Source organism: Glycine max, chromosome 3 (genome assembly GCF_000004515.6).
Source record: "Glycine max cultivar Williams 82 chromosome 3, Glycine_max_v4.0, whole genome shotgun sequence".
NCBI lineage: Eukaryota > Viridiplantae > Streptophyta > Magnoliopsida > Fabales > Fabaceae > Glycine > Glycine max.
Window position 1 is genome coordinate 42,854,224 of NC_016090.4, and position 16,352 is coordinate 42,870,575.

Below are 16,352 nucleotides of genomic sequence, written 5' to 3' on the forward strand. Positions count from 1 at the left end.
CCTACCAACGTCACATAATACTTTTGAGTTGCCTGTAGTATTATACAGCACTTTATATAGTAACACGCTAATTTAGAATCCTACATTATGAAAGAGACATCATAATAAGCCTGCCCAAATGTTACAATTTGACAAAAATCATAATCTCTATCTATGCATAAGATTACAGAAAATATTCCTAGTATCTTCCTCATCCCCTATAGCCTATATAGCAATAAATTACAAATTGCGAAAAGGGAAAATTCGGTGCGTCCCCAAAGCCAAAGGTAGCGTTTTCTTTTCCCCTCATTCCTGTACGGCCATTATGTAGATTTTCATGAAATCAAGGGCCAGCCACTGCCACCTATAGCCAAAAACAAAGTAAAATGCTATTATTCAGAGTTTACCTTTTAATTAGCATCTGCCCAAACAAAATAAATAAATACTTTTTTCTTCTTCTAATCTTTCAAGTTTCAGCTCAAATTGTGATAAATCTTTCGGTTTTTGGTGCGAATCTTGTGAAAACATAACAAGTTGCTGCATGTCGATTGGATAAACCCGACTCCTCTGTCGTGCCAAAAACAGAGGAGGGTAGTCAAATTATGATTATACTTATGTAACTTTTTAATGTGTTAGTGATTAATTAAATTCCATGCCATGTCCAAGTCCAAGGAAAAAGTCTCAGAGTTTGAGATGATTTATCCTACTCCTGGAATAATTTTCATAATGCTCGTTGGTTGCAATTAAATGTACTACCTGTAATATTTTACTGACAAAACGTTCAAGTTCAAGTTGTGATATTAGATTTGATTCTTTTAAATAAAATCTTAGATTTAAAATTAAAAAAAAAGTCATACTAAAACAATTAATCAGGTTTCCTGATTTTCTGATAGAATAATCGTCAAAAAACCAATAAATACTTTATCATCTACACCAATATCATGATTCAAAAGGGTAGTTGTCACGCTTAATATAGTCAAGAACTTGGGTTCGATACATTGTCTATGTCAACCGTGAGTTACTCGTCAATTCGGGAATCCATTGTTTTGTTCAAAGAGTTTTTTTTTTTCGTCATTTAAACCCAAAAGGAGTTTAGACAGACAGATATCGCAAACACATGTCCTCCTCACGATTCTATGTTTAGATTGCTATAAACTATCCCAAAATCTTCTGCTGTAGAGCGAAGGGGAAGGGATCCTCTTTAATGGGAAAAAAAAAACTTGACGCAGCAAGTTATATAATTTATTCGTTTATTCTTTCATACCTGTCTTATCATAAAAAAATATGTTATATTAATAAAGTCTATTAAAGAATTAAGATATTATATAATGATAAAGTGGTAATATTTTCGTCAAAAAAAGATAAATGGTAATATAAGAAAGGACGCTTTCAGCAAAATAAATAAATAAAATAACGGTGATTTTATATTCCCATTTCCATATCTCCTTGGGTAAGAGTTCTTTGGGTAAGACTTGCAAGAATATCTTTAGTACTCTCTTTTTAATACTCCTTTTATCAAAGGATGTTGCTAGTATTCTTTGACTATTTTAAATGCTTAATTTAAGTAAAGATGTATAAATAGTTTTAAACTAATTAAAATAATTTTATATAAAAATTAAAAAAACTAATAAGGTTAGAATCCTTTCATTTAACCTCCTTATCAAGATTTTTTTTTCGAAGTTAGAAATTAAATATTTTTTAATGAAAAGTTTTCATAAGTTAGAAGTTAATTTAAACTAGGCATTTATACTTCTTCGCTAACATAAACATGATAGTTGAAATTGGGTGAACCAGAACGAAGTAAAAAGGAATAGAATAAAATAAAGTTGTCATTTTTTCATTGTTTAAACTAATATATCAAACGACGGAGGATAATATTTTGTGTACACTTATATGATAATATATGTCAAAGATAACAGGAAAAATATAAATATGATAGATAATATAATATGATAATAAAAGAAAATAGAAAGAAAAAAGGAGCATTAAATAAGTGTTAAGAGAAAAGAACTGAGTTTGAATTTCTTGATATCACTTTTTTTATTTGGTGAAAAATCCTTTCTAAAAAGATTTTTTAGTGCCTATAGAAGCTAGTTAAATAGCTTTATTTGAATAGTTTTGTTTGTAGTTAAATTTTTAGGTGAACTTCAACTGGCAATTCTAGTATGTCATAGGCACGTGCGTGCGTGCGTGTTAGGATATGTTTCAAACCCAAGCTAGAAAAGAAAAAGAGGAGTATTCATCAATCATCACTTGATACATAATATGATTCCAGTCCATTATTTTTCATCAACTGAAATGGAACTCACTTCTACTGCACTAACCGCGAAGGTTTTGGGAATCCATCGATGATGAGGCACACAACTTTAATGTTTATATTCTTTTATCAGATAGATGTTTATTCTTCTCTATGTGGAACTACCCAATCCCATCTCCCAGAATAACAAGCCATCTGAAACCGGTATAAATAGACCTCCACTTGATCTCAAGTTCCACGTAGCAAATCAAACCAAATTCCTCATTTCACTTAAACCATATATAGTTCCCAGCAAACTCTAGTAATTAATTAACCCTCCAACTCCCAATTATAGCATAGCAATGGATGTGGTAACATCATTGACTGCTGATAAGCCAGTGGTGATCTTCAGCAAGAGCACATGTTTCATGAGCCACACCGTGAAGGCTCTCATATGCAGCTTTGGTGCCAGCCCTTCGGTTATTGAGCTTGACAAAATGCAAAGTGGTCACCAAGTAGAGAGAGCACTTATTCAACTAGGTTGCAAACCAAGTGTGCCTGCAGTGTTCATAGGACAACAATTCATAGGTGGTGCTGATGAAGTCATCAAACTCAACGTTCAAAACAAGCTTGCCCAATTGCTTCTTGGTGCTAAAGCTATATTTATCTGGAGTAGGTAGCTATGCCAAGTTCCAAACTCATCATCCTCATGTGATCAAATAAGAGGTTCTTATTTTCTCAAAGCTGTGTGAGGCGGTTTAGTATAGAGCTTCTTCTAGTTCTAGTCATGTTCCTTGTTGTATTCTCCATTTTTCTTTGTCTTTTTTGTTTTTGTGGAGCAGAATATCACTCTTTCTTTTGTATATTGCAAACCAAGCTTTAACCATATATGATCATGGTCATGTCATGTAATGTAATCACCTATTAATAATCCATTTTTGAGTCCTGTGGACAGACGTTTCTCAAGTGAGGTTAGTAAACCAAAATTTTAGGTGAACTATATCAATTTCAGGGATGCTATTTCTATGCAAGAGATGTATAATCAATAATATGCAAATAGTATTAATGGAATAATAATACATGAACACTTATTTATTATAAACAAGCATTTCACAGTCCTTATTTCTCTCTACCTTTATTTTTTACTATATTATATTATCTCTCATATTTATATTTCTCTGTTTTCTTTCTCAAAATGTCTAATAGCATCAGCTGTTCATACATCATTATTTAAAACTACTCAAAGAAACTCTAACATTGACGACATCAATCACAAGCTTTAACATTATTATATTGACCAAGGTTGTAAAACTTTACTGTTGTTGGATTAAAGTATTCAGAGAGTGTATATATGTTTGAGTGTGAGTACAGAGTAGTATACTATTATCTGAGTTACATGAATTTTGAAATTAAACAAATATTCTCACACTTGTTTTGGGTGAACTGAAATCACTCCATCTCTTAATTCGACGAGCTCTATTCAAAAAATTTCAATGCATGTGTTTTTATTGTTTAACAAGCTATCTTTCCAACAAAAGTATGACCAAAATATTATATTTGTGTTTAATTTTTTTAATTAGAATCATCAAGAGTTATTACAAACGTGTATAGTTTATGAGAAACACTTTGTTTGCAATACATCGAAACAAGTTAAATGAATGTTCTTTTTTAGATCAAATTTTTGTAAGTACTTATAGCATTTGCAAAGTGCTTATATAAGTTACTTAATTTTGAGTAATATTACTTATAACTTTTTTTCATTGCAACAAATGACATAAAATTTCATATACAAGCAGTATTGTTTAACCAAATTTATATCATAAATAATATATTTTAAAGTATTATAGGATTCATAAAATTAAGTTAAACATTCATTTTAATAACTTTAATATAAGAGTAAATTTTTATATAAAATATTTAATTTATATGAAATTGTAAGATTTATAAAATTAATATAAATAATTCATTTTAGCAGACATACATTGTAAATGTTTTTATACTAGAAAAAATAAAAAGGTAATATGAATTAATTTTTTGTATAAAATCAACTTAAAACATTTTAGCTCTTCGAGAAGTTAGATAAGAAATTTTTTATAAAAGTTAATTGGTTTTAACTAACAAGAAAAACTGTACTTATTTTATCTTCTCATTTTTTTCTCCCATAAATATTTATTCAAGCAAAGCCTAACAATATAATAAGGAAATTAAACAGCAGGATATCATAGAGGAGCCAATATAGCCACAACTTTTTTTCGCATACATATTCCAGCTTTATACATAGGATATCCTTAAAATATGAGAGACAAGATGAGGGGGTAAAAAATAAAAAAATGCATGTCAATTCTGAAGCAGAAGCTGCTGTCGAGGAATCCATAGTCCCCACTGCGATGCCGAGAACTGGCCTTGCACTAGTTTATGTGTTCTATACTAGTTCTCTTTTCGAAGCGCATATGCCAAGCTCCCCTTTTATTTTTGTTTTACACTGGTTGGTATATGCCAACAAATAATTGAACTTGAAAAAAATTATGCCTGTTAAAGTATCTTTATGGTTGTTTATATTTAGAATAAAACCTTGTTTTGGTAAAGAAAAAAAAAATATATATATATATATATATTATTTATTTAATCACTCTTATATAAATACTATCAATTTAGAAAAGCTTGTTATGATCTTAAAAGATGACAAAGACATCGATAAAAAAAAAAAAAGTGTTTCTTTAACATTGATAAAATCAAATAAATAGTGGATGAAACGATTAAAATTTTCAAATACTAAAGATGAAATTATAAAATTAATTTATGAGACTAAATTAATAATCTGTGTATTTTTTAAAGGCTAAAAATCAGATTTTAATGTGATTTTCTTCTTTTAAATTTTTTTATGATAAAAGATGACCAAAGGGAAACGCTAAAAAATGAATGTTATTTTAGCTTGATTTATTAAGAGATTGAATAGCATTGAGTTATGGAAAAATAAAAGCATTTAGGACGGATGACATGTTTATTTTTGAACATTTAAGAATGTATTCCTCTCTTACTACAATGCGATGCTCCTTTTCAGAATGGCACTAGGTGTTTGTAGAAGGTATTTTAACACTCAAATCCGTTAAAATGCAATAGGGTCTAGAAAATGGGAGAAATACTCGTACTTTTTGTGTGATGTTGCCTTGTATGAGTGTCCTTCTCTTCTTGTAATGGATACATGAGTGGAAACGCAGTAACGAACCTATTTTCGTGGAACTGTCGATACCATATATAACGATTTTTGGTATTATATACCTTTGGCATGATTATGCAAGTCCTTCTAAATTCACAAGATGGAGAGCCAGAACACGAACAAAAAATATGAGATTACTCTATTTTTAGTAAAACTCATAAAATTCATTTAATAATAAAATGTGTTAAAAAAAATGGTTCGCGTTGGACACATTTGAACAAATCCATATTATACGAAGTCTATAGGATAAAAAGACATAGACTGTGTTAGTATACAAAAAAAAAAAGTAAACAAAGATGTGCCAGATGGTGTTCTAACATTGTTCTGTGTATTAACTATGCTTTAATAACCAATACATGTACACAAGAGTTTACTTAAGAAGACTTGGGGTTCAAAAGAAGTGTTCACTACGCCTAACGCGTCTCCATGTCAAACAGTGTGTCACCGAAAGCTTGACGCAAGTGTAAAAAGTGGGGTAGAGAAAATCCATATGAAAAACAAGATAACACAAGATAATAGATTTCTACAAAAGTTCGGCCTCTTTAAGCAATTTTAGTGCACTTTTGACGTGTTTTATTACATCGTTTCTTATCATAGGGTTGACTGCTTAGTCAGTCAGCTAAGTGGAACTTATTTCCTGTCAAATATCAAACAGTAACGTAACACTTAATTTTTTTATACAATGGCCAAAATCAAACTCGTGTTTACCAATAATTGACGCTTAGCTCATTCTGTGTAAAAGGCGAGTAGATATCAATTCGATAACCCCGTGTTCCGATCAACATTGAGAAAACAAAAAGGGGGGGTCTTAGGTAGAAAACAGAGAAAAGCACGAGGAAGAAAAAACACAAACAAACAACTTTCTCAAGTCTCATTTTCGTGCATCTTATCTTATCCTTAACAAATAGTAAATGCAATTGAGAAACTGGGAAACCAATAAATGATTTTGTAAAAGACGTATAAAAAAAAGGGATATCGTGGCATAACTTATTTTGGTTTCTTTAGAAGGAGCAACTCACTTTAGAAGATAAAATCAGCAATCCTAGCTAGTCATTAATAAGAAAATTAACTATTAATATTTCATGTTCATGCTCATGCTCATGCTCATGCTCATACAATACAAGTATATGAAAATCAATAATTGATCTTCTCATCATCGACTCATACTTCTTTAGATTATCCAAATCCAACTTATTTATTTATCTCTCTGAGAGGGCCATTATTGAAGAAACATAATTTTCAGAACTAAAGTACCTAAAAATATACAAATTTTATTCCATAAGAAGAGATTACGTAAAAAGCTGACATACAAAAAGACAATGCTGACACCGAACAAGGTCAGATCGTCAAAAAGCAAAGACTAGTTGTTGTCGTCGCCTTCACGGATGACAACATTTACTTGCAATGTGTACCAACCCCAAAAACAAAATAATGCAACTCAATCCACACTCCACATCATCAAATTATAGTAAACATAATTAACAATCATACCAAAGTTCAGATACTATTGAATAACTTCATACAAACTTATAATCAAGTAACCAGCATTTACAATACTTAAACACCTCAATAACGATCATACATCTAAACAAATAGGCACACACACACACCAAAGGAAAATGGAAGTAACCTTGGGTCAAAATTTGGCGGGAGGAACTAAAATTGGCTTCACTTGTTGTGAATATAGTCTTTTAAAACGTGATTGTAGTCTTCGAGGATCGCATTGGTTCGCCAATTGGTCACTGCTTTAGAAACCGTGGCATTAGCCTTGCGAATTTCGTCGGCGGAAAACTTGTGCTCTATGATTCCCAAGGGTCCAGGCTGAAGCACCTTCATCACAGTTTCCATCTCTTGCTCGACCTGTCTGTCATAAACACAAAACAAGAAAATCGATGTTAACAGAACGGAACCCTAATAATTTTCTTCGGGTAAAAGAAAAGGAAAATGCAAAGGAATCATATATTAAAAATAATGCAGAGCGCGATGAAGAGGAAAGAAGGAGGGTAAGTTACCTAATTAGCGCAGAAAAGGGCAACGAGCTTCGAAACCCTGCCATTGACAACCTCATCATCCTTCACATTGCAACAACAGAAGCACGAATCCAAGACAGTATTTAGATCCGTACGGCATCGTTTCAACATTGAACAGATTGGGCCGGTCATCGTTGGGCCGGCTCGTAGACATTCCCCTTGTATGTTTTTCTTTGGATTAGCAGTGAAACAATAAGGAAAAAAAAAAAAATTCATTGGTGCAAAATTTTTTAGCACGAATTTGTATAAATTCAAGGAGGTACTTTTCTATTGGTTTGTGAATATATTGTTAAAAAAAAAATTACAATAGAACAAAAATTCTTATCCAAGTATAACTATGGGTGACTTCTATAGATACTTTTTTACCTAAAAAGTATATGTAATAAGTGATATAAAAACTTAGAGGTGAAGATAACATTATTGCATTAAAAATGGAGTTGGAAATAATTATTACAATTTACATGTTTTTTACTCTAGTCAATTATACCGGACAGTAAAATGATTTTTTTTTCCTATTTCTTGTTTAGTACTTTCCCTTTCTTTTCTCATTCCTTAGATTAGATGTCTCTTAATGAGATGCATCTTAATAATTATGGTATTCCTAGGCCATCACGCTTATATATTATACTATTAAGCCTTAATCAAGTGACAACAAATTCTTTTGGGTGCTAATTGGTAGCGAAAAAATTGATGTCTCAGAAACAGTTAAGTTCTCATAGAGTGTTTATATACTAATATTCTGATGCAGAGGATGGTACTGTTTGAATTCTAATACACGAAGTGTTTGTATACTAAAATTTGATGTCTTCGAAACAATTCAGTTCCCAATTTTGGAATTGTTAAGCATGATAACAATAGTACTGAACACAGCATGTCAGGAACATAACTCAAAAAACTATTGACTGGAAAACAAACACAATATCACGCCATGCATTACAACTATGTTTATGCATACTGTACATACGTTATGTCATATACGATATATGACATATTAAGTATCATGAAACGGAGTGGCGTCTTCGCTTTGGAAAAGGGAAGCGAGTTTCTGAACTAGCTTTGCCACCAATAAGTGGCTTAATGCTATTTATCCTGAATAGAGAATTTAGCTTGCTCAGCTTTCTGGTGAATGATTTGAACAACTTGTTGGCAGGGTGAGACTTAACAAGCTCCTGCTTCATGGACACGTGGTCTTTCTCCAAGTCAGTGAGCCTCATTCTCATTCTTGCAACTTCAAGCTTCAGTTCTCTGTTCTCTCTTCTAACAGATGCATAGTTATCTCTTGGGGAAATGGCTCCACTCCCTGCACCACTCCCTGAACGGTGAGGGAACTGACCAAAGAAGAGTTGGTTGTGCCCTCCATTCATGGCATTGCGAAGCCTCATTTGCTCGAAGTAAAGAACTTGAACCACCATCTGCACCGGTAGCCTTTCGTTCTGTGCTGCATGGCTGCATGCTTCTTGAGACAGTTTCTGACAATCAATGGTTTTGCATAGCCGGTTCCTCTCTGAGTCCTTCATGTTTGGATGAACCTATATCATAAGGAAACAGACAACAGGCACACATTGGTGACTACAAGTCTACAACCAACAATAACATTATACTTTAAATCTGATTAAAATTATAACCAAAGTAAATAGGTCATGCACTTATCATGTAAAAAGTCTTCATATCGTCATTTAATCATAAATTGTGATATATGATAAGTTTGTCAGCTTTTATAATAATTATCTTCAAAGTCATATCTTTTGTGATTTCTTATTAGATGATAGTGTAAAACTCTTTAAACTAACGGTCATAGAAAGTAAACTTCTCAACATAGAGTAAATAGTCTGTTCACTTTTTACTATATCATCCAATCATAAATTATCATATATGATAAATTTGTTAACTTTTACTATAATTATATTAAAAGTCATGACAAGATGGTTTCTGATTAGCTGAATGTGTAGATTCTTCTTATAAGGATAATGTATAAAAATTAAACTCTTCTCTGAAAGCATAGACATGATAGGAGTAATTTTCACCTTAAGGAAGATGTCAACAGCTCTATAGAGTCCATCACTAACCACACGTGCATGATCTGGAAGCAGTTCTGCAAGTGCTGTGAATTTTGAAGGCAACAAGTTTGAGTCTAGTGCTACTTCCGCGAGATAATTGTCCAGCAATTTGGATACCTTTATGATTGAGCTTTGTTTAGGAGATCCAGGACTGTCAAAATCATACACCATTTGGCTCTCATCAATGTAGTTGTCACTATCTTCGCCATCCTCCTCGTCCATGTTTAGATAAATAGAGAAGATCCTCAGAATTGAGTCTGTGTCATACATTGTGTTATGGGAGTTTTGAGGTGAGTTTGTTGGGATCAAGATGTCTTCAAGAATGGCCTGGTCAAGTTGCAGACTAATTCTCCTCTCCAAATCAGATTTACAAGGAGTTGATGCAGATGCTGCTATTGCACCCTTCAACAAACTTGAGAGGAATCCCATTGGAACCGGGCTTTTCCTCGAGTGAGTTGGGAGTAAACCAACAATGGTTTCAACAACCACCCTTTGTTTCTTTTGAAATTCCAAGTCATGAAGACTTCCCTTCACCACTTGAGGGTCTCTAACACCAATCCCTTGAAGAGAACCATGGGCATAGTTCATCAAAATCTTGCTGATCATGTCTTGTTTTAGTCCCTTTGACTTCACAACAGACACAACTCGTTGGAAGAACTCAAGACTAAGAACATTGAAAGACTTCCCCCACCAATCTGAGGGTGTTTCTGGCTCCATGGTTGGTGTGGTTTTAGAAGGGAAAGTGTGATCTAGTTTTAGTAGACCAGTTGTAAGCTGTTCTTTGCACGCGTTGTTCGCAATTGCGTTGATTAGCTTGTTGACAAGGTTTATTTGTTCAGATATGGGACGAAGAGCCTCACAACAGTGAAGAACATGTACTGTGCTTGATATGTTAGGGAGCACTGTGTCCCTTAGATATGCTTCAGCTCTGGCCTCCAAGTTTTTTTCAGCGAATTCTTCGGTCATTTCAAGAAAATGGGCCGTGCAACGTAGCAAGGCCACATTTGAGAGGGTGAACTCAACATTGATTCCATAGCAAAACTTGGAAGCTAGCTCAAATGCCTCTGCACCACCTGGCACATTTGGGAGACTTATGCGTAAAACTTTTGAATCTTTTGCATCTAACAGCAGCTTCCGAATTCTTCCACTCCGAGAAACCAGAGGAAACTAGAGCAAAAATTGCTACACTTTCAGTACACAGTGAAAATCTGTGAACTAACAGCAACTATGTTCATATTCCTTTTTTTCCTATTTTTTTCTTTCTTTCTTGTTTTAAACATAGTCATAAGTAGAAGCCATTAAAAAATCATAGCATGGTTATGTTCATGATTCTGTTACCACTTATCAGCCATTAATGCTAGTGGACTAAGGTTGGGCATGAAATTCTCTTCAAAGGAGCTAATGATACATAGATTAATTAATCAAACTATTAATATAAGATTATTGACTATACATGTTTCATGGCAAAATAAAAGTAAAAGTAATGATGCTGAATGTTTAACCTCTTATCAGAATGGTAGCTAGTTTCCTTTACCTTGTGAAGTGCGAAGGTTGATGCTCCTACTTCGATGGTAAGATCGCTAGAGACATCAGATATCGGCCTGCAAAAAACAAATATGGCCGAATCATTACATGACATAGAACATGGAAATTTCAACATGTATCTAAAACTGTTGCTGCGGCATACGTATTACCAAAATTAAATTATCAAGACCATGAAATAACCTTTAGCTACCAGCATGTGTTTGCGATTTAATGTAACAATTGGACTCAAGCCATGTGCTCTCTACAACCCAAAAGAAACCTTAATCTCCCAATGTCAAAAACTTACAGTAAGATTGGCCCCAACTCTAATAAATACAGAAATTTAGGCAAGACTAAATAGGCACACTACTACTGCAGACACAACATGGTTACATGAGTTTCAATTCAAATTGATATTTCAGGACTAATTGGTTGTGTCACTGTAGTGGAACCCATGAATGCAAATCATTGAACATCTAAGATATGAAGGGGAAATCAACATTGGAGTCACTCTAGTATGGTCAGGTTGATGTCAAACACATGTCCTGATCTATGTGCAGCCAAAAGGGTTTTCATTTTTTTACATAGTCGGTGAGCTTCTATTACATCATCTCCTCACTCATTTAGGGCCTAAAGATAATAAAAGCACGAGAATAATTGACAGACAAACATTAATTGTCGTTCACATTGCTGACAGAAGATGAGATCTGAACATTCGCCAGCAGCGCCATACCGCTGTCAGGTGGGTAAAACACTACATCAAGCTCAATGTTACATCTTTATCTACCAATCTCACCGTTTTAACCTATACCATGATGTACTTGAAGTGTTGTTTTCTACCATAAATTTGGACAGGCTGTGACTATGTCAGATAAGAAATCTTGGCACATGAGATGCACTAACACACACTGGCAAGTGGCAACACAAGGCAAAAGAAAATTAAGATTCCAAAGACTAGTATTTTCTTTTGGTAGCCATCCTCAAGTTGCAGGGTAGGAGTAAAATTCTTCATTTGAGCATAGTTGCATACTCGAACTCAAGACTACTAGCTAAACTGAAGCAACTCAGTATCAGTTGATCCATGCACGCTCACAGACTCACAAGACTAATATGTTCATTGGAAAACATGGTATCTAAATGTCATATGTATGGTTGCAATCAACAAACACTAAATGCAGCAAAACATGGTACAAACTATAAGATTACCATTCAGTGGCATGTCTTATACTTGAACTTGGACGAAAGGTCCTTTTTCCTGAAATGCTGGGCTTCAATTCACCAACAGTTACCGCTCCCATGTGTGATAATTCTGCAAATTAAATAGCACTAACCCTGCTAAAGAATTGCACCTTGCTAGTGATGTGACGACTATGTTATCGACGTAAACGTCTAAAGGACCATATCAGATGAATCGAAGCGAAAGAAATAAAACTATGTGGGTTGACAGATAATGTACTGTGTTTAGGACCACTTCTTGAGGCTCTTAATTCCTTCTCTGTCACTAGAAAGTTGAAGTGAAGTGTAAGTCACATGAAGCCATGCAGGCCTAAAGGATGGAGAATATGACTTGGAAACATACTTTATAATCTTAAATCAAGGTAAACTCACTTTTCGGTGAAAGGTATAAGTGGTCTTCGCTTTTCTTTACATGGTTTTTGTCTTAAGAAATTGAAGGAATCGACAAGGGTAACAACAGCGCTTTTATGAATTGTCATGATGGCGTAGTAGCAAAATATATCCACGTAAAGAATGGCATAAAATAAGCAAGTATATTATGTGTAAAGCTTGGTAAAGTGGGAATCAAAAGAATGAGTAGGATTTGCATGTTATAATGCGATCCGTGGTAGTACAGTAATTAATCAGCTAAAATGCGTGTATAAATTAACATTTAAAAGGACTGCTACACTCATATAACGTAATCTTTCAACATATTTTGTAACAGAGCCACAGAAGAGAGAGATAGAAAATGCTAAAAGAGAAGTGTGTGATAAAAAGAAATAAAAATGGTATAAGAAATTTGAGTAACTCTGGTTATGTTAGAAATGTAGCACATGTCCTAAAACAAGCTTTCAATCTTATTATGTCTTTTTTTTTTTTTTTTTGATTTAGAGAATACTTCTCAACTCACTAAGTGAGAAAGAATAATCATTTTTACCTTACATGACTACCCCTGATCCAAAAAATCTTATTACATCTTTAATTTTTATTTTTTGTCAGTAGAGACAATATTGTCTATATTTTCTATGAAATTTCAACTTGAACCTTTTCTATTATTATTTTTTCTATCTTATTGGTTTTCCTGTTTAAACACACGACGGTTTATACTTGACATATTGTTTTACCTATTTTTTTTTCTTTTTCAGGGAGAACAATTCCATTTTTTATATATTTAGAATTTACTTATGCAACATATATCATTGTGAAGGTCAAAAGTGATTTTTTTTATTTGGATAAGATATTTTGATACTTAAAAAAATATAAAAATCAAAGTTAAAAATGTGTGGACATTCCATACTATTTTTACATATTGAGAGAGAAAAAAAATATAAATATAATAATTGTTTTGATATGATAAAAAGAGAAATAAAAAAAATAAGAAATGTGATATAAGGATATGGAGAAGTATTAATAACATATTCTTCAACACGCTAATTTTAGTACACTCTTTATTATTAGTTTTTTTTTATAGCTTTAGTTAAAAATTATTAAAAACTATAATACTCATTAAATTAAAAACAAGACCTATAAATTTTATAATTTTTAATAAAATTTAACTAATAATAAAAATATATTTAAAAGAGTGTTAAAAAATTATGATCCTAATATCTTTAATTATATACTACTTTTGTCTATTTTTATGGTTTTTATACACAAACTAAGAAATTTAATTTTTGCTTTGTTTTTTATAAAATATTTTTGAATTTTCTTATTGCATTTTTTCTACCCTGCAATAAATGTAAACTAGATGTAAATATGTAAATTAATTAAAAAAAAGATAGGTGAAAAATAAGAATAAAGTTAAAATAAAAAATCAAAACATATACACTTAAAAAAAATCGGAGCCCCACCTATTTATTGAAACCACGCACAAATATCTAAATATGAGGCAAAGGAAGTAATTGTTTTGACGTAGGATAGGCACAGTGTATGATTGGAGCTTATTCAATGCCATAGCAATTGTAGTTCACAAATAATTTATTCAAAATTGATTGGTGATACCCATCACTTATTTGATAGTATTAAATAAGAGATAGAAATGAAAAAAGAAAAAATATGTATAATAGGTAGAATGATATAATTAAATTACAGAAAATAAAATAATAGAGGTTAATAAGTATTTAATTAAAATAGTATTTCTTTCAAAAAAAATGTATTTAAAATAGTAAAATATCTATCAATCATCATCACTCTTGTTTATTTACGATTATGGTGATATGATGAATTATTCATTTAAAAAGGTAATATTATAAAAAAAATTATAAACAATTTTTTTATAATTAATATAACTCATTGAAATTTAGTGCAATGTCCCGACCAATACAGATGTCTAAATAAAGAGCTGGCAAACATGCATGCATTAATTAATAAATTATTAAATATAAATAATGTTTATTGTCCAACAACTTAAAATATTCAATATATTTAAGGTTTCTTGTCCAATATTCTCAACTCAAAATATATTTAGTGACCACTGTTGGATGAATCATGACCGTAGGTAGTCATGATGAGACCATCAATTTCTTTTGTCGAATGTCTGAAATGAATAGTCCATGTGTAATGAGGACAATGAAATATTAAATTTAGAAGGAAAAAAGTATTTTACTCGTTAGTTCTTATATTTCCTACCAAACATAATCGAGATCCTATAATTTTATAGTAATAAATTTGATTTATGAACTTTAAAAAAAGTATGTAATAATAGTTTCTTTTAACTTTAAATTTTATATGTAATCTATTTCTAAGGCTTCTATTTTTTATCTATTAACTATTGATTGATGTAACTAAAAAAATTAATGAGAGGCAAAGTGAAAATTTAGTGATATTTAAAGAGATTAAATAAAAAAATCGTAATATTTAAAGAGACTATATATATAAAAAATAGTACTTGATAAGCAAAACTAATGAAAGCCTAACAAAGAAATTACTCTGCATAAAAAAAAATAAAAAGGCAATCATTAAATTATAATTTTAAAAATTAACAAATCATGTATTTTTGTTGTGATTATTAATGAAATGAGATAAGTATTTTGGCAGTAAAAAAATAACAAATCATAATATATATGAACCCTTCCTTTTAAAAAACAAAAACATAACTTACCAAAAAATTTATTTTAATAAATTCATTGATTCATCACAACTTTATAATTTACTGCCATCAACCCCTCCTTCTGAGAAATATGAACAACTAACAGGTGGTCCAATTAAACTCTTGTCAAAGTGCAACGATCTTTAGAATCATATGAAAATATAGAAGAAACTAAAAATGAGCATAATTTCATTAATTTGTTTCCCTTTCCTCCTTCACGTCAATGTTGCTCCCTCATTATCTTTATCATAGGATTAGGAATCTAACTTCAAAGTGGACCAGGTGTATCAAAGCTTCAGAATGAGTTTCCAAAGCACAACCATGATGTAGTAGTAGGTAGCAGCTACTTTTTTTTTATGTTCTTACTTAGAGTCGGGGAAATTAATAATAAAAAAAAAAAAACAAAGCATTAATTTGTTTTTAGTTTTTTTTTTCGTCTCTCTCTCTCTGGTCTCTACTGAAAATTTTGTTGAGATAGTGAATAGATATATTTGATCATTTCTCTATATTTGATTTGCAGGATGAGGATGCAGATTCTTGTACCGAGTCTGGAGACATAGGAAACCCATATGTGTATTACTAGTAATTTGTATAATTGTATTGTGCCCATTTGTGTTTGCATTTCTTCAATAATAAAACCAGTCATCATGTCGCAAGTAAACCTTTCATGTTTTTACTTTCTCAAACTTAAAAGTAGCTTTGTTCTTGCTTTCTAAAGTTTATGAAAACTAATAGCTCTATCATAAAACAGACACAATTAAAGTTGAGATTTTTTTTATTCATAAAATTGAGAGTGTATTGACTCTTGATATTCAATTTAATTAACTATTATAGTCATAATATCAGTTTCCTCTTTGTTACTATATAAAATAGTAAAAAGAAACTATAAAAATAATAATAGTAATAGATATATCAAACAACATTCATTTAGTTAAACATTAACATATTACCACCAACTGAAGTTTACTTCAATTAATTGAAATTAATTGAATGTGAGTATTAT

The 16,352-nt window shown here is 31.6% G+C and overlaps 3 protein-coding genes across 5 annotated transcripts; 1 reads left to right on the forward strand and 2 right to left on the reverse strand.

The window, feature by feature from the left end:
* Positions 1 to 2,107: 2,107 nt before the first annotated feature.
* LOC100775606 (monothiol glutaredoxin-S6) lies at positions 2,108 to 3,181 on the forward strand. The gene has a single exon (XM_003521492.5). It carries the CDS (start codon positions 2,578 to 2,580, stop codon positions 2,893 to 2,895), a length of 318 nt encoding a protein of 105 aa, XP_003521540.1. The 5' UTR covers positions 2,108 to 2,577; the 3' UTR covers positions 2,896 to 3,181.
* A 3,502-nt stretch (positions 3,182 to 6,683) lies between these two features.
* On the reverse strand, positions 6,684 to 7,662 carry LOC100776155 (uncharacterized). Its single transcript, XM_003521493.5, has 2 exons — positions 7,445 to 7,662; positions 6,684 to 7,296 (listed from the first exon to the last, which is right to left on the reverse strand). Exons 1-2 carry the CDS (start codon positions 7,501 to 7,503, stop codon positions 7,101 to 7,103), a joined length of 255 nt encoding a protein of 84 aa, XP_003521541.1. The 5' UTR covers positions 7,504 to 7,662; the 3' UTR covers positions 6,684 to 7,100.
* Positions 7,663 to 8,187: 525 nt separating this feature from the next.
* LOC100776688 (BTB/POZ domain-containing protein At1g03010) lies at positions 8,188 to 12,645 on the reverse strand. 3 transcript variants are annotated; one of them, XM_003521494.5, is made up of 4 exons: positions 12,250 to 12,645; positions 11,054 to 11,120; positions 9,487 to 10,686; positions 8,188 to 8,991 (listed from the first exon to the last, which is right to left on the reverse strand). In XM_003521494.5, the coding sequence occupies exons 1-4, from the start codon at positions 12,339 to 12,341 to the stop codon at positions 8,461 to 8,463; spliced, it is 1,890 nt and encodes a 629-aa protein (XP_003521542.1). In that variant the 5' UTR covers positions 12,342 to 12,645; the 3' UTR covers positions 8,188 to 8,460. The 3 variants fall into 3 exon arrangements, with proteins under 3 accessions (XP_003521542.1, XP_006577128.1, XP_014629431.1); XM_006577065.4 differs by lacking the exon at positions 12,250 to 12,645 and adding an exon at positions 11,245 to 11,863; XM_014773945.3 differs by lacking the exon at positions 12,250 to 12,645 and adding an exon at positions 11,214 to 11,863.
* Positions 12,646 to 16,352: the final 3,707 nt, after the last annotated feature.

What these genes read in the sequence shown, in the direction of transcription:
- LOC100775606 (XM_003521492.5), top strand. Translation starts at nt 2,578, where the DNA reads ATGGATGTGGTAACATCATTGACTGCTGATAAGCCAGTGGTGATCTTC.
- LOC100776155 (XM_003521493.5), bottom strand. Translation starts at nt 7,503, where the DNA reads ATGATGAGGTTGTCAATGGCAGGGTTTCGAAGCTCGTTGCCCTTTTCT. An exon ending in CCCTTTTCTGCGCTAATTAG is followed by an intron (nt 7,297 to 7,444) that starts GTAACTTACCCT and finishes TGTTTATGACAG; the next exon opens with ACAGGTCGAGCAAGAGATGG.
- LOC100776688 (XM_003521494.5), bottom strand. Translation starts at nt 12,341, where the DNA reads ATGGGAGCGGTAACTGTTGGTGAATTGAAGCCCAGCATTTCAGGAAAA. An exon ending in ATAAGACATGCCACTGAATG is followed by an intron (nt 11,121 to 12,249) that starts GTAATCTTATAG and finishes TGTTTTTTGCAG; the next exon opens with GCCGATATCTGATGTCTCTA. An exon ending in CAACCTTCGCACTTCACAAG is followed by an intron (nt 10,687 to 11,053) that starts GTAAAGGAAACT and finishes TTTTTGCTCTAG; the next exon opens with TTTCCTCTGGTTTCTCGGAG.